Source organism: Microtus oregoni, unplaced genomic scaffold (assembly GCF_018167655.1).
Source record: "Microtus oregoni isolate MIOR12 unplaced genomic scaffold, Mior012 000015F_ref0000493, whole genome shotgun sequence".
In the NCBI taxonomy this organism is placed as follows: Eukaryota; Metazoa; Chordata; class Mammalia; order Rodentia; family Cricetidae; genus Microtus; species Microtus oregoni.
The window spans coordinates 27,279,536-27,298,342 of record NW_024543074.1 but is presented as its reverse complement, the minus strand read 5'-3'; the positions used below and the strand labels follow the sequence as shown (position 1 = coordinate 27,298,342).

General features: G+C 40.5%; 1 protein-coding gene across 1 annotated transcript in view; it reads right to left on the bottom strand.

Annotated features, from left to right (window-relative positions):
* Positions 1-18,807, bottom strand: part of LOC121456308 (NACHT, LRR and PYD domains-containing protein 1a-like) — a 64,228-nt gene that overhangs the window by 27,831 nt on the left and 17,590 nt on the right. Inside the window, exons 3-4 of the mRNA XM_041664371.1 lie at positions 16,921-18,583; positions 350-520 (exon numbers count right to left, since the gene is read on the bottom strand). Coding sequence (XP_041520305.1) covers positions 350-520; positions 16,921-18,583 — 1,834 coding nt within the window. The remainder of the gene's footprint in view (positions 1-349; positions 521-16,920; positions 18,584-18,807) is intronic.

Genomic DNA, 18,807 nt, shown 5'->3' with positions numbered 1-18,807 from the left:
TGCCATTCCCTGGCCTGGAGTTTTCTTTCCCTCTGCTTCATTTAGCCTCCTCCTCTGTGCTTTTTAGTTCTCCTGCAGCCACTTCCTCAGGATGTTTGCTCCACTGGAGCCCTCATGGGCCTGTTGTTAGCAATAGTTAGTGGGGTTCCCTGATGAATGTCAGTATTTCATGATCTTTAAGAATAGAATCCATTTTCCATTTCTTTGTCATAACATTTAGGCCTCTGTTACAGGTGTGGGCAAGAGGGTGAATATGTGATTAAAAGAAAGCCTCACTGTAGGTCCAGCTTTTGCCTTTGCTTTCCTGCCATCCATATCTGCTTCAGGGAAGAACCCAGGCCAGACTCACCATAATGTCCTTAGTTGACATCCAGGGCATCTCAGTGTCCTACAGAGGCTCTGCACTGCACAGTAGCTCAGTGGATTTCTACTTAGGTCGAGCACCTCCAGACTTCCTGTGAACTCAAGAGTGGAGAAGAATATCTGCCAAGTGGAATTAGTGATTGGAGTCCACCTGGACCTGAGGGAGAGAGATATTTGGTAGACGTGATTCATGTGTGCATGGTCTCATGTGCACAGCCTCACAGGGCAGAGTAGGTTTCTATCTGTCTGAGCACCAGGCCTCAATATGCCATCCCAGGATTCACCAGCTTCGACCTGCTCCTTTGCTCCAGCATCTGGATCCTTTCCTGGGTGGTTCCTCATCTACATCCTTATCATAGCATTCAGTGTTCCCATTTTGTGTCTGTTTCTGAGTCAGTCTAGTCGTGTTGGTGCCATTGTCAAAGGAGCAGCAGATTATGGTTAATATTTAAGCTGCCAACCTACCAGAAGGAAATTCTCTACAGGGAAACCTCATTAGGCCAAGTCACGAGGCTACAGCATCTGGAATATCTTTTGCCTCTGTCTGTAAATTCACATATGCTACTGTAAATTTCCCTACAGAAAGTACTACAAGGAAATCTCCAACCCAAGGAAGCTAACTGCACCCACAAAACCACTGGCAACAGATAATCTCACAACAGCAAACCCCAAAGAAGGAAAATGCACAAACACTACCATCAAAAGTTAACAGGAATTAGCAATCACTGGTCATTAATATCTCTTAATATCAATGGACTCAATTAACATATAATAAAAGACACAGGCTAATAAATGGGTACGAAAGTAGAATGTATCCTTCAGCTATATATAAGAAACACACCTCAACCTCAAAGACAGACATTACCTCCAAGTAAAGTGTTGGAAAAAGATTTTCCAATCAAATGGACCTAAGAAACAAACAAGTGTAATTATCCTAATATCTAACAAAATAGATTTCTGTTGACAGATGTTTGTTTCTGTTCCACCCAGTCCTGTAGTCATTCAGTGCCAAAGAAACACAGAGGCCTACATTAATTATAAACTGGTTGGCCTATTAGCTCAAGATTTCTTATTGACTAGCTGTTACATCTTACATTAACCCACAGTTCTTTTCTGTGTTAGCCACTTGCCTTGATACCTTTTATCAGCAATTTATTCTCATCTTGCTTACTCTGTGTGTCGGTGTTAACTGCAGACTGATCCTTTCCTCTTTCCAGAATTCTCCTGTTCTGGTCGCCCTGCCTATACTTCCTGCCTGGCTACTGGCAAATCAGCATTTTATTTTATTTTTGCTTTTTTAAAATTTATTTTATTGAGCTCTACATTTTTCTCTGCTCTCCTCCCTGCCTCTCCCCTTCCCTTCAACTCTCTCCCATGGTCCCCAAGCTCCCAATATACTTAGGAGATCTTGTCTTTTTCAACTTCCCATGTAGATTAGATCTATGTGTGTAGGACAATAATCAACTTTATATAGAAAAACAAAAAACCCAGGATAGCCAAAACAATCCTATACAATAAAGGATTGTCTGGAGGCATTACCACCCCTGACTTCAAACTCTATTACAGAGCTACAGTGATGAAAACAGTGTGGTACTGGAATAGATCCATGTGTGTCTCTCTTAGGGTCCTCATTGTTGTTAAGGTTCTCTGGGGTTGTGATTTGTAGGCTGGTTTTCTTTGCTTTGTTTTAAAACCATTTATGAGTGAGTACATGTGATAATTGTCTTTCTGAGTCTTGGTTACCTCACTCAAAATACTGTTTTCTAGCTCCTGTTCTGGTAGTAATACATAGACTTCCTGCCTGGCTACTGGCAGATCAGCATTCTATTAAAGCAATACAAGTGACAAATCTATACAAGGTACAAGACCATTGTCTCACAGCAGACTTCAAACTAAAATCTAGAAGAAGAGATGGAGAAGGGCACATTATACCCATAACAGGAACAATCCATTAAGATGAAGTCTCAATCCCGAACATCTATGCTCCTAATACAAGAGCACCTACATATGTAAAAGAAACATTACTAAAGCTTAAATCACACATCAAAACCCACACACTAATAGCAGGAGACTTCAACACCCCACTCTCCTCAATGGACAGGTCAACCAGACAGAAACTGAACAGAGAAATAAGAGAACTAACAGATATCATGACTCAAATGGACTTTACAGATATCTACAGAACATTCTACCCAAACAAAAAAGAATATACTTTCTACTCATGTCCTCATAAAACCTTCTCTAAAGTTAAACACATACTCAGTAACAAAGCAAACCTCAACAGATATAAAAAAAAATTGTAGTAACCACCCATATCTTATCAATGGTTTAAAGTCAGAATTTAACAACAACACTGATCACAGAACGCCTACAAACTCATGGAAATTGAACAGTGCTCTATTGAACTACCCCTGGGTCAAGGAAGAAATAAAAAACTAAATTAAAGACTTCCTAGAATTCAATGAAAATGAAGGCACAATATATCCAAACCTATGGTACACTATGAAAGCAATGCTAAGAGGAAAGTTCACAGCACTAAGTGCTCACATAGAGAAAGTGGAAAAATCCACACTAGTGCAATAATACCATACCAGAAATCTCTAGAACAAAAAGAAGAAGACTCACCCAGGAGGAGTAGATGACAGGAAATAATCAAATTGGGGGCTGAAATCAATAAAATAGAAACAATATAATAGAAATATACAAAGAATCAATGAAATGAAGAGCTGGTTCTTCAAGAAAATTAACAGATAGACAAACCCTTATCCAAAATAATAAAAATCAGAGAGAGAACATCCAAATTAACAAAATCAGAAATGGAAAGGGGGGACATATCAACAGACACTGTGGAAATCCAGAGAATTATTACTAATTATTACTAGTAGGTCATACTACTAAAAACCTGTACTCCACAAAATTGGAAAATGTAAAATAAATGGACAATTTTCTGGGTCTGTACCAAATACCAAAACTAAATCAAGACCAGGTTGATAGAACTGAAATCTGCAAGGATATAGAAGCACTCATAAAAAGCCTCCCTGTGAAAAAGAGTCAAGAGTTGGATGGTTTCAGAGCTCAGTTCTACCAGAACTTCAAAGTATAGCTAATACATATAATCCTCAAATTGTTCCATAGAATAGAAACAGAAAGAATATTGCCAAACTCTTTTTATGAGTATACAGTTACCCTGATACCAAAACCACAGAAAGACTCAACCAAGAAAGAAAATTACAGACAAATTTTACTTATAAACATTGATGAAAAATACTCAAGAAAATACTGGCAACTCAAATTTAAGAACACATCAAAAAAATCATCTACCATTATCAAGTCAGCTTCATCCCAGATATGTAGGGATGGTTCTACACATCAAAATCTATCAATGTAGTCCACCATATAAATAAACTGAGGGAAACAAAAACATATGATCATCTCATTAGATGCTGAAAAGAATTCGACAAATTCCAACACTGCTTCAAGTTAAAGGCCTTGGAGAGATCAGGGATACAAGAAACATATCTAACCATAATAAAAGCAATATACAAAAAGCCAACAGCCAACATCAAATTAGATAGATCAAAACAATTCCACTAAAATCAAGAAGAAGGTAAGGCTGTCTACTCTCTCCATATCTATACAACATATTTTCTGAAGTTCTTGCTAGAGCAGTAAGACAACAAAAGAAGATCAAGGTGATTCAAACTGTAAAAAAGAAGTCAAACTTTCACTATTTGCAGATGATATGATAGTATAAATAATTGACCACAAAACTCCATTAGGGAACTTCTACAGCTGATAAATACCTTCAATAATGTTGAGCCATCAACAACAAAAACAAAACAAAACAAAACAAAAAAACCAACAACTGATGGAGGTGGGTCTTGGATCTATCTGTTGCTTTCATTGGTTAATTAATAAAGAAACTGCTTGGCCTTTAATAGGACAGAAAATTAGGTAGGTGGAGTAGACAGACAGAATGCTGGGAGAAAGAAGCCGAGTCAAGCAGTCGCCATGATTCTCCGACCCCAGACAGATGTAGGCTAGAATCCTTCCTGGTAAGACACCATATTGTGGTGTTACACAGATTATTAGAAACAGGTTAGAATCAATATATAAGAGCTAGCCAGTAAGAGGCTAGAGCTAATGGGCCAAGCAGTGTTTAAAAGAATACAGTTTCTGTGTAATTATATCGAGTAAAGCTAGCCGTGCGGAGCTGGGCAGGAACGCAGCCCACCACAGCTCCTTACAACAAACAACACTAGCACTCCTATATATAAATGATAAAGAAGCAGAGAGAGAAATCAGAGAAACATCACCCTTCACAATAGTCACAAATAATGTAAAATATCTTGGGACAACACTAATCAAAGAAGTGAAAGATCTGTTTGACATTAAGTCTTTGAAGAAAGAAATTGAAGAAGATACCAGATAATGGAAAGATCTCCCATGATCTTGGATAGTTAGGATCAATACAATAAAAATGACAATCCTACCAAAAGCAATCTTTAGATTCAAAGATTCAAAGTAATCTCCCTCAAAATCTCAACAAAATTCTTCACAGACCTTGAAAGAAAAAATAATCAACTTCATATGAAAAAAAAAAACCCAGGGTAGCCAAAACAATCCTATATAATAAAGCAACTTCTGGAGGCATCAGCATATCTGACATCAAGCTCTATTATAGAACTACAGTAATGAAAACTTCTTGGTATTGGCATAAAAACAGACAGGTTGACCAATGGAATCAAATTGAAGACTCCTACATCTATGAACACCTGAGTTTTTGACAAAGAAGCTAAAATTATACAAGGAACAAAGAATGCATCTACAACAAATGGTGCTGGCATAACTGGATATGTAGAAGTATGAAAATAGATCCATATCTATCCCCATGCACAAAACTCAAGTCCAAATAGATTAAAGACCTCAATATAAATTCAACCATACTGAACCTAATAGAAAAGAAAGTGGAAAGTAGCCTTCAATGTATGGGCACATGAGACTACTTCCTAAATATATCACCAGCATCACAGACAGTGAGAGCATCAGTAAACAAATGGGATCTCCTGAAATTGAGAAGCTTCTAAAGCAAAGGACACAGTCAATAAGACAAAAAGACAGCATACTTAATGGGAAAAGATCTTCACCAACACTACATCAGAGAGAGGGCTGATCTCCAAAATATGCAAAGAACTTAAGAAATTGGTCATCATAAGAACAAAGAATCCAATAAAAAAATATGGACTACAGACCTAAACAGAGAACTCTCAACAGAGAAATCTAAAATGGCTGAAAGACACTTACGAAAATGCTCAACATCCTTAGTCATCAGAAAAATGCAAAACAAAACAACTCTGAGATTCCATCTTACACCTGTAAGAATGGCCAAAATCAAAAATACTGATGGCAGCTTATGCTATAGAGGTTGTGGGGTAAAAGGAACACTCCTGCATTGCTGGTGGGAATGCAATCTGGTACAGCCCCTTTGGATGTTAGTGTGGTGATTTCTCAGAAAATTAGGAAACAACCTATCTCAAGAAACAATAATACCACTTTTGGGCATAGAGCCAAAGGAAGCTCAATCATGCCACAAGGACAGGTGTTCAACTATTTTCATAGTAGCATTGTTTGTCATAGCCGGAACCTGGAAACAATCTAAATGCCCTTTGACCAAAGAATGAATAAGGAAAATGTGTTACATTTACACAATGCAGTACTATACAGCAGAAAAAAATAATGACATCTTAAATTTTGTAGGCAAATAGATGGATCTAGAAAACATATTGAGTGAGGTAACCCAGACACAGAAAGAGGATTATCACATGTAATCACTCATAAAGTGTTTTTTTTATACATAAAGCAATGAAAACCAGCCCACAAGTCACAATCCCAGACAACCTAGACAACAATGAGGACACTAAGAGTGACATACATAGATCTAATCTACATGGGAAAAAAAAGACAAGATCTCCTGAGTAAGTTGGGAGCATGGGGACTTTGGGAGAGGGTTGAAGGGGAGGGGAGAGACAAGGATAGGAGGAGAGAAAAAAAATGTAGAGCTCAATAAAAATCAATTTAAAAATAGAAATAAAAATGAAATTAGACATCAAAAATCCAAATAATCCAATTTAAAAATGGGGTACAGAACTGAGCAGAAAGTTCTCAATAGAAAAATCTAAATGATTGAAAGACACTTAAAGGAATGTTCAGCATCCTTAGTCATCAGGGAAATGCAAATCAAAATGACTTTGAAATACCATCTTACACCAGTCATAATGGCTAAGATAAAAACCACCAATGATAGCTTATGCTGCAGAGAATGTGGAGTAAGGGAAACACTCCTCCATTGCTGGTGGGAATGCAAATTTGTACAACCACTCTTGGAAATCAGTATGGCAATTTCTCAGAAAATTGGAAATCAACCTACCTCAGGACCCAGAAATACCACTCTTGGGCATATACCCAAAATATGCTCAATCATACTACAAGGACATCTGTTCAACTATGTTCATAGCAGCATTATTTGTAACAGCCAGAAACTAGAAACACACACGATGTTCCTCAACTGAAGAATAAATAAAGAATATGTGGCAATTTTACACCTTAGAGTACTACTCAATGATAAAAAATAAATAAATAAATAAAATAAAATTACATCCAGAAATCTGCATGCAAATGGATGGAATTAGAACAAAACCATCCTGAGTGAGGTAACCCAAACCCAGAAAGATAAACATGCTATGTGCTCATTTATAAGCTGATACTATCTGTAAAGCAAAGGATATTGAGCCTATAGTTAATGATCCTAGAGAAGCTAAGTAACAATGAACCCTAAGAAAAACATAGATAGATCCACCTGGAAAGGGCAAATAGACAAGACAGCCTGACAAAATTGGGAGCATGGGGGTGGATATAGATGGGAGGGTAGAAGGGAAAGAGGCCTGGAGAAGGGGGGAAGAAAACTTGAGGGAATGGGATAGTCGAGATGTAGGAAGTACAGACATGAGAGCAAGAAAAGAGATATTTTATATTTTGATTGAGGTAGCCATTATGGGACTAGCAAGAAATCTGGCACTAGAGAAATTCCCAGGATTCCACAAGGATGACCCCAGTTAAGAGGGTGCCCAAACTGGCCTTGCTCTGTAGTCGGATTGAAAAATTTCTTAAATGTCACATAGAACCTTCATCCAGCAACTGATGGAAACAGAAGGCAGAGACCCGAACTGAAACAGAGCACTGGACTGATCCCCCAAAGTCCAGATGAAGAGTGGGAGGAGTGAGAATATGAGCAAAGGGATCAAGACCATGATGGGAACACCCACTGAAACAGCTTATCTGAGCTAATGGGAGCTTACCACAACTCCAGTCAGACAGGGAAGAAGCCAGCATAGGTCCATACCAGTCCCTCTAAATGTGGGTCATAGTTGTGTGGTTGGGGGCAGACTGCAGGGCAGCTGGCAGTGGCACCAGAACTTATCCCTACTGCTTGTACTGGGTTTTAGGGAACCTATTCTCTTTGGATGGATACCTTGCTCAGCCTAGATATAGTAGGGAGGGCATTGAACCTTCCCTTAGCAATGTGCCTTACCCTCTCTGAAGAACGGATGTGGGGGTGGGGGATGGGAGAAGGGTAGGGAGAGGGAACTGGGATTGGTATGTAAAATAAAAAGATATTTTTTCTTTTTAATAAATAAGAATAAAGTGAAATAAAAATAAAAAGAGTTTTCATGGTCAAAATATCTCTTCATAGCAATACAAGGCCTAAGTCTACGTTTGTATGCCGACTTGTCTGTGTGTACTCTATGCATGCAGAAACCTACAGAGACTCAAAGCAGGGCTTTGGATCCCCTGGAAGTATAGATAAAGGTGATTGTGAGCCATCTGATGTGGGTGCTGAGAATAAATCCCCACCCTTTGAAAGAGCATCAGGATCTCTTAACTGTGGCACCAGTCTCTCAGTCCCCACAGGATGGTAGTTTTGATGCGTGTTTAGTATGTGCACTGACTGAAAGTGGAACTTCAGAATGTGCTATCACGAAACAAGAGGCATCATTATAAACCACACACAGAAGTTGCTCACTATGGTAGTTAGATAGAAAATGGCCATTAAAGAGGGCTTCAATTTTAGAAGGTGTGGACTTGTTGGAGGAGCTATGGTCTTGCTGGAGGAATTGTATCATTGTAGAGGCGGGCTTTGAGGTCACATATATGCTCAAGCCATGCCCAGTGAGACAGTCTATTTCTAGCTGCCTGCTTATCAACATGTAGCAGCTACCTCTCCAGCACTGTGTCTACCTGCAAACTGCCCTATCCCACCGCGATGATAATGGGCTGAACCTCTAAACTGAAAGCGAGCCCCCACAATCAAATGTTTTCTTGTCATGATTTCTCTTTACACCAATAGGAGCCCGAAATAAGACACTCAGCCTGCCATCCTTTATCCCTTGACTTTAACCAAGGTCCACCGATTTGCCTTATGTGCAGTGGCTTCCTACTTCTCTCCCTGCCTTGACTGATTTTCCCCTCAATTTTACTTTTTCAATATTAGTCAAAGCTGGCACAGAGGTGGAGCGGCGGCGGCCAGACGCGGCGGAGCGGTGGCGGCCAGACGCGGCGGAGCAACACCGCATACAGGAAGAGGCTTTCGGGGACCAGCGCAGCGGCAGACCCAAGCGGCGGGGACAGGCATGCAATAAGGAGAGCAGATCGCCCTACTACAATTGAATCAAAGAGGTAGGCCTTTGGTTGGCCAGGTCACTGGCACAAGGGGAGCCTGGTCCTGTCCTGAAGATCCTTCGGAGGGGTGAGAGGGTTCTTGGCCTGCAGCAGGAACCACGAAAGAGAGTGAGGGCATTTTGTAAGCGGAGCCCTTGGCCAGCAGGGAAACCTGATCCGGTTTTTAAAGGACCCATTGGATAGGATCAATAGGAGGAGATGGGCAGGCGCCAAGGCAAGAATTCACCCAATAATCCGAAAAACAACATGAAAACATCAGAACCCAATGATCTTACAACAGAAGTATTTGAACAACCTAACACAGAAGAAGTGGAAAAAATTGACTTTATGAAGATAATAGAGTCCCTTAAACAACATGTAAAAAATGCCCTTATAGAAATGGATGAGAAGTATAACAAAAAGTTTGAAGAAATGAGTAAATACGTACATGATACCCTGGGAAACCAAGAAAAAACCATCAAACAGGTAATGGAAACAGTTCAAGAATTGAAAACTGAAATGAAGGCAAAGAAGAAAATACAAACTGAGGACCAGCTGGATATGGAAAATCTAGGCCAACGAGCAGAGTCTACAGAAACAAGCATAATCAATAGAATACAAGAGCTAGAAGAAAGACTCTCAGATGCTGAGGACACCATAGAGAAAATAAACGAACAGATCAAAGAAAACAGCAAAGCCAACAAATTCTCAACACAAAACATTCAGGAACTATGGGACACAATAAAAAAACCAAACCTAAGAATAATAGGAATAGAAGAAGGAGAAGAGTCACAGCTCAAAGGCCCAGAAAATATTTTCAACAAAATTATGGAAGAAAACTTTCCCAACTTAAAGAAAGATATTCATTTAAATATTCAAGAAGCATACAGAACACCAAACAGACTGGATCAAAGAAAAACATCTCCTCACCATATAATAATCAAAACACAAAATATACAGGTTAAAGAAAGAATATTAAGAGCTGCAAAAGAAAAAGGGCAAGTAACTTATAAAGGTAAACCGATCAGACTTACACCTGACTTCTCGATGGAAACTATGAAAGCCAGAAGGTCCTGGATAGAGGTTCTGCAGAAGCTAAGAGACCATGGATGCAAACCCAAACTACTATACCCAGCCAAGCTATCGTTCATTATCAATGGAGAAAACAAGACATTCCAGGATAAGAACAAATTTAAACAATACGTAGCCACAAATCCAGCCCTACAGAAAGTAATAGAAGGAAAATCACAACCCAAGGAATCCAACACTGCCAACACTGCCTACAATAACCCAGGCATCTAATGACCCTTCACGAGCACATCTCAAAGAAGGGAGACAATCTCTACTACCAAAAGCAACAAGAATAACCGGAGTAAACAACCACTGGTCATTAATATCACTTAATATTAATGGGCTCAATTCACCTATAAAAAGGCACAGGCTAAAAGATTGGATACGAAAACAGGATCCAACATTCTGCTGTTTGCAAGAAACACATCTCAACCACAAAGACAGGCACCTACTCAGAGTAAAGGGTTGGGAAAAGGTGTTTCAAGCAAATGGTCCTAAGAAAAAAGCAGGTGTGGCCATACTAATTTCTAACAAAACTGACTTCAAACTAAAATCAATCAGAAGAGACCGAGACGGTCACTTTATACTCATAACAGGAACAATTCATCAGGAGGACGTCTCAATCCTGAATATATACGCCCCCAATATAAAAGCACCTACTTATGTAAAAGAAATATTACTAGAACTCAAGGCAGACATCAAACCACACACACTAGTAGTAGGAGACTTCAACACACCTCTCTCTCCAAGGGACAGGTCAATCAGACAGAAACCTAATAGAGAATTAAGAGAATTATTGGAGGTAATGAAGCAAATGGACTTAACAGACATCTATAGAACATTCCACCCAAATAGGAAAGAATATACCTTCTTCTCTGCAGCTCATGGAACCTTCTCAAAAATTGACCACATACTCGGAAACAAAGGAAACCTCCACAGATACAAAAAAATATCAGTGTCCACCTGTGTCTTATCAGATCATCACGGATTAAAGTTAGAAGGCAACAACCACGCTGCCCCCCAAAAACCGACAAACTCATGGAAACTGAACAGTCAACTACTGAACCACACCTGGGTCAAGGAAGAAATCAAGAAAGAAATTAAAGTCTTCCTTGAATTTAATGAAAATAAAGAGACAATATACTCAAACCTATGGGACACAATGAAAGCAGTGCTAAGAGGAAAGTTCATAGCACTAAGTGCCCACTTAAAGAAAACGGAGAATGCATACATTGGGGACTTAAGAACACACCTGAAAGCTCTAGAAAAAAAAGAAGCAGACGCGCCCAGGAGAAGTAGAAGCCTGGAAATAATAAAACTGAGGGCTGAAATCAACAAAATAGAAACACAGAAAACAGTCCAAAGAATCAATGAAACAAAAAGCTGGTTCTTGGAGAAAATCAACAAGATCGACAAACCCCTATCCAAACTAATTAAACGACAGAGAGAGAACACGCAAATAAATAAGATCAGAAATGAAAAGGGGGACATAACCACAGACACAGAGGAAATTCAGAGAATCATTAGATCTTACTACAAAAGCCTGTATGCCACAAAACTGGAAAATACAAAAGAAATGGACATTTTTTTAAATAAGTATCATATACCAAAGCTAAACCAAGACCAGGTGAATGATCTAAATAGACTGGTCTCTCGCGAAGAATTAGAAATGGTTATCAAAATCTCCCTTCGAAAAAAAGCCCAGGACCAGATGGTTTCAATGCAGAATTCTACCAGAACTTCCAAGAAGAACTAATACCTATACTCCTTAATGTATTTCACAATATAGAATCAGAAGAGTCATTGCCAAATTCCTTTTATGAAGCTACAGTTACCCTGATACCAAAACCACAAAAAGACCCAACCAAGAAAGAGAATTACAGAGCGATCTCACTCATGAACATCGACGCAAAAATTTTCAATAAAATACTGGCAAACCGAATCCAAGAACACATAAGAAAAATTATCCATTATGATCAAGTAGGCTTCATCCCAGAGATGCAGGGCTGGTTCAACATACGCAAATCTATCAATGTAATCCACCATATAAATAAACTGAAAGAAAAAAACCATATGATCATTTCACTAGATGCGGAAAAAGCATTCGACAAAATTCAACACCCCTTTATGATAAAGGTCTTGGAGAGAATAGGGATACAAGGGTCCTACCTAAATATAATAAAAGCTATTTACAACAAGCCAACAGCTAACATTAAATTAAACGGAGAAAAACTCAAAGCCATCCCACTAAAATCAGGAACACGACAAGGATGTCCACTCTCTCCATACCTCTTCAATATAGTGCTTGAAATTCTAGCAATAGCAATAAGACAACATAAGGAGATCAAGGGGATTCGTATTGGAAAGGAAGAAGTTAAGCTTTCGTTATTTGCAGATGATATGATAGTGTACATAAGCGACCCCAAAAATTCTACCAAAGAACTCCTACAGCTGATAAACAGCTTTAGTAACGTGGCAGGATACAAGATCAACTCCAAAAAATCAGTTGCCTTCCTATACACTAAGGATAAGGAAGCAGAGAGGGAAATCAGAGAAGCATCACCTTTCACGATAGCCACAAATAGCATAAAATACCTTGGGGTAACCCTGACCAAGGAAGTGAAAGATCTACTTGACAAGAACTATAAGTCTTTGAAGAAAGAAATTGAAGAAGACACCAGAAAATGGAAAGACCTCCCTTGCTCTTGGATTGGGAGGACCAACATAGTAAAAATGGCAATTCTACCAAAAGCAATCTATAGATTCAATGCAATCCCCATCAAAATCCCACCAAAATTCTTCACTGATCTGGAGAAGACAATAATCAACTTTATATGGAAAACAAAAAACCCAGGATAGCCAAAACAATCTTATACAATAAAGGATTGTCTGGAGGCATTACCATCCCTGACTTCAAACTCTATTACAGAGCTACAATATTGAAAACAGCTTGGTATTGGCATAAAAACAGAGAAGTCGACCAATGGAATCGAATAGAAGACCCTGACATTAACCCACAAACCTATGAACACCTGATCTTCGATAAAGGAGCTAAAAGTATACAATGGAAAAAAGAGAGCATCTTCAACAAATGGTGCTGGCAAAACTGGATGTCAATCTGTAGAAGAATGAAAATAGATCCATATCTATCACCATGCACAAAACTCAAATCCAAATGGATTAAAGACCTCAATATCAGTCCGAACACACTGAACCTGATAGAAGAGAAAGTGGGAAGTACTCTACAGCACATGGGCACAGGAGACCACTTCCTATGTATAACCCCAGCAGCACAGACACTAAGGGCGTCATTGAATAAATGGGACTTCCTGAGGCTGAGAAGCTTCTGTAAAGCAAAGGACACTGTCACTAAGACAAAAAGACAACCCACTGACTGGGAGAAGATCTTCACCAACCCTGCAACTGACAAAGGTTTGATCTCCAAAATATATAAAGAACTCAAGAAACTAGACCGTAAAAGGCTAATCAACCCAATTATAAAATGGGGCACTGAGCTGAACAGAGAATTCTCAACAGAAGAACTTCAAATGGCCAAAAGACACTTAAGGTCATGCTCAACTTCCTTAGCGATCAGGGAAATGCAAATCAAGACAACTTTAAGATACCACCTTACACCTGTCAGAATGGCTAAAATAAAAAACACCAATGATAGCCTTTGCTGGAGAGGTTGTGGAGAAAGGGGTACACTCACCCATTGCTGGTGGGAATGCAAACTTGTGCAACCACTCTGGAAAGCAGTGTTTCGGTTTCTCAGGAAATTCGGGATCAACCTACCCCTGGATCCAGCAATACCACTCTTGGGAATATACCCAAGAGAGGCCCTATCATACAACAAAAGTATATGCTCAACTATGTTCATGGCAGCATTGTTTGTAATAGCCAGAACCTGGAAACAACCTAGATGCCCTTCAACGGAAGAATGGATGAAGAAAGTATGGAATATATACATATTAGAGTATTACTCAGCAGTAAAAAACAAGGACTTCTTGAATTTTGCATACAAATGGATGGAAATAGAAAGCACTATCCTGAGTGAGGTAAGCCAGACCCAAAAAGAGGAACATGGGATGTACTCACTCATATTTGGTTTCTAGCCATAAATAAAGGACATTGAGCTTATAATTCATGTTCCTAGAGAAGCTAAATAAGGTGAATCCAAAGACAAACACATAGGCATCCTCAGGAATATTAACCTTCATCAGGCGATGAAAGGAGACAGAGACAGTGACCCACACGGGAGCACCGGACAGAAATCTCAAGGTCCAAATCAGGAGCAGAAGGAGACGGAGCACGAGCAAGGAACTCAGGACCACGAGGGGTGCACCCACACACTAAGACAATGGGGATGTTCTATTGGGATCTCACCAAGGCCAGCTGGCCTAGGTCTGAAAAAGCATGGGATAAATCCGGACTAGCTGAACATAGCAGACAATGAGGAATACTGAGAATTCAAGAACAATTGCAGTGGGTTTTTGACCCTACTGCACGTACTGGCTTTGTGGGAGCCTAGGCAGTTTGAATGCACACCTTACGAGACCTGGATAGAGGTGGGCAGTCCTTGGGCTTCCCACAGGTCAGGGAACCCTGATTGCTCTTCAAGCAGATGAGGGAGGGGGACTTGATTGGGGGAGGGGGAGGGAAATGGGAAGCGGTTGTGGGGACGAGGCAGAAATCCTTAATAAATAAATAAATTAAAAAATAAAAAAAAATATTAGTCAAAGCCTCTCCCTATCCCATGGAGTTGTCCCCAGGCTCTGAAGGCCACTGTCCCTGTAAGCAGGCTGATGTTCCTTGTTTCTCTGACCCTATCTTGTCTCTGTACATAATTGGAATTCTTCTGAAGCTCCACACCAAGCCACTTCTATTTCCATCATCTGTATCAAGGTCCTTCAAGGCTCACTTCTTTATAACCATACACTTAGAAGCAACTTATACTGGCCAAGAGCAGGAAAAACTCATTTCACTAAGATAGTCTCTCTAGGCAATATCAGAAGATAATTCAGAATGGTGTTGTACTTGACTTTCAGTACCAGAGAAGAGTCCTGTTTCATTAAGAAAATAAACGTGAATATAAGATAACAGAAACTGTGTGGCTCAGGAATCCCATAGAAAATTATATACACAAAAGGTAAAAGGGGGTGTCATATTCCTTCTTTCATGCTGTTGATCAAACCTAGGGTCTTGCTTATTAGGTGAGGTGTTTTGAATGACAGGTCACCTAGACATGCAAATTTGAATGCTTGATCCTGAACTCTCTTTGTAGAGGCTTAGGAGGTGTGGCTTTGTGGGAGGAAATACATCATTGGGGATAGGATTGAAGATTTCAAGGCCCTGAGTCACACCCAGTACATTCTTTGTGTTTCCTGCTTGTGGTTCAAGAAATAAGCTCTCAGCTGCTGCTCCAGTCACATCCTTTCCCTCTGCCAGGATGGACCCTGATCCCTCTGGACAGAAGCCCAGATAAACTCTACTATAAGTTGCCTTGGCCATGGTGCTTTTCACAGCAACAGAAAATTATCCAACAGAGTGGGCAATCTCTGTACCAAATGAGTAACATCCTTAGTCAATGACATTTTGAGACAACATTACACTATATAGCCCAGGCCAGACTGGGACTTCTGACCTTCTTGTGTCAGCCTTCTGAGTTTGGGATGACGTGTACCCAATCAAGCTCAGTTAACACAATATTTAGTGCTGCTCTCTAAGAAATGGAATTCTGTAGGATACTAATTTTCTGTTGTTTTGATAACTGATAAATCCTCAGTCTTCTACAGCAAGTATGTTTTTATTATTCCATCCTATTAATACAAAATTAGAGTCTTTGAGGGAACTTCTATATGTATATAACACTGTTTAATAACATTTGTTTTCTTTGACCAGTTTTCCCTCCTCTCCTCATCCTCTTCCTGTTCTCTAGCCTTTGCTCCACTACTTTTAAGCTGTTTATTTTTCACATGGGCTCTTGCTGTGTTTTCAACTTGGAGTCAAAGTCCTCAACTCTAGATTACTGTTGTTTCTGATTATTTCAACAGTTACACCCTGTGTAATTAGAGTAGTTGGCTTTCTTCTCTTTCAGTTTTGAATCCTTGGGAGAAAAACTGTATTTCTCCTCTTGCTACTGATTGACAGGCCCTGGTATAAAATCAATGCTTAACTAATCATCTAAAGAGGAGAGAGACACCTACTGAAACTGGTTTACCACTTCTGCACATTCAAAGGAAACCCTGGAATACAAGGTCTGCATTGCTGCTGGGATTGGTGGACATTAGGACACCCTCAAGCTGAGTGTCAGGCTCATGCTGCCTTCACTGACACGTATAAGAAAAGCATCTGATCAGGAAAAATGTAGGAACTCTAATGCATACGCCTTCTGGGGTGGGAAGACCTCAGGTCCAATGTACTTGTCATGGGGAGAGAAGATGGTGCCTGCAGGAGTTGGATGAGGTTTCTCTCAGAGAGAAAGCATGATGAGCGAGAGGACCAGTAACTGTGGGTCATTTGAACCTTGTGAAGGGTGAAGAGGATTTGAATCAGAGAAGGTGGGTGATCCTTACCAAGCTCATACCTCAGTTGCATAATTAGGCACACAGAGGCAAACAGAGAAATGTGTTCCGATTCAGCACTTAGATCTCACCGATGACCTGGATCCTGATGACCTGAAACCAACTAAGAGTGCTTCTGGTGCTCAGAACATGTGTGCTCATGCAATCCACAGGGAAGCTGGAGAGAGGGCTGTGTCTGGATACTCACAGAACCATACTTGGGGCCGCCAGCGTGTGTCCCTCTTGTCCACAAGCGTTCAGCTGAAGCCTTTTCACATGGCGGCAGAACTTAATGCAGAAAGTGACCACCATGAGCTCCACGTCTGTCTGGACCACCAAGTGGTTAATGTTTGTCTGGAACATTGGGTGTAGCATATCTACTGAGGCATGCACCCTTGTTCCCTGAAAAATGTGCAATACATCTGTCAGGAGGCCCCCATCCTGAGTCTCATACAGACAATGGAGTAAACCCAGAGTATCTGGTTGATGGTGTTGGGTTTCCTTTAGGATGTGCCGTTGTAGGTACAACCCTGTCTCCTGAAGCAAACTGCAGGCAAAGATCTTCTGCATTTCTCTTATTCCTCTTTTACTTGAAAGACCAAATAGGAAGCGCACAGTGGGTGCCTCAAACAGGTCATGTCTTCCATAGACTTCCTTTAGTGCTTCCACAGTTCTGTAGACATTCATATAACCATGTCTTGGCACATTATTCTCCAAGACATAGAACATTGCTGCAAATAACTCCTGGAGATACAAGTGGGCAAAGCTGTAACTCAGAGATCCGGGCTGCTTTTGAAGGATGCCAATCTTCAAGAAAGTGGCAATGTCATCATCATCCAATCTTTGGATCCAAAAATCTCTCTTACTGAAGAAGGTCCTTCTTTGACAGATTCCCTCAGCAGCCAGTGAGCAGAGTGCTCTGAGCTGGTTCCTCAGGGCATAACCTGAGAGAGCCTGGGAAAGGTATTTCAGGTAGAGCTCTGTGGTGGTCTGTGAGGTCAGTGAGAGGTCTTCTCCCCGATCCATCTGCTGCTTCAGGCAGGTGCAGACCAGCCAGGACACCCAGGGTACCACACACAGTGTTGAGAGAACTGGGTTTGATTTAACCAAGTTAAAAGCTGCCATTGCTTCTCTTTTCTCTCTGAAATATTTGTAGATGTATTTCTTCCGTCCAGACTTAGAGAAGCCCAGGACTTCCACCCAACGTGGCTGCCTCAAGGAAGGAATGAGCTTCTTCAGAACTATGGTTCGAGCTGTGAGCAGCAAGGAAGCCTGAGGCAGGACAGATTTCCCCAGCAAACTGCCCAGCAGTGTGTGCACAGGTTGTGTCTGGCTCCAGTGCAGACAGAACTTGGGATTCTTATCTTCCAAGACCCATGCTGGCTCATCTATGCCATCCAGGATGAAGAGCAGCTTCTCAGGGTGAGACAGGATCTCCCTGATGGGAGCTATAGGCACAGTCTGGTCTTTTGCTATGAGCTCAGCCAGACTCAGCTGCTTGCACTGGGCCAGCTCTCTGCAGCTGAAGTAGAAGACATGCTGGAAGCGATCCCTATAGAGGTGGCCTTCCTCCCATGCTCTTCTCACCTGCCTGGCCAGTGTTGACTTTCCAGTCCCAGCAGCCCCCTCTAATACAACAAGTTGAGGCTCTTTCTGGGTATCTGGGCTTGGGCAAAATAAGTCTTGGATCTCAATCAGATGTTTTCTTTCCTCTCTTTTATATTTATGCCGTATTTTCCAAAGCAAGGTTTCCCAGCTTCTTGGGCAAGGTTTTTGTAGAAGTAGTAGCTGTGTGAAATTTTGCAGCAAATCATTTGTTTTCCAGGTCTGTGTGGGGTAAAAGTTTTCTCTTCCTTCGCTTTGATGTATTTCTGAAATGTTTAATAAATAATGGAGAGAAAGATGGAGCATAAAGGAATACATTAGAGTTGTTTATTCTTTGTTTTGTTCTTTCCACCCTTCAACAACTATGGCACCTCTCTAAGCTGTACAACATACTGGATACGGATTTTGGGTGTCAAGAATGTGAGCTTTAGAGCAGAAGAATCTAGTTCAGGTCTTCTCTTTACTACTACTACTACTACTACTACTAATA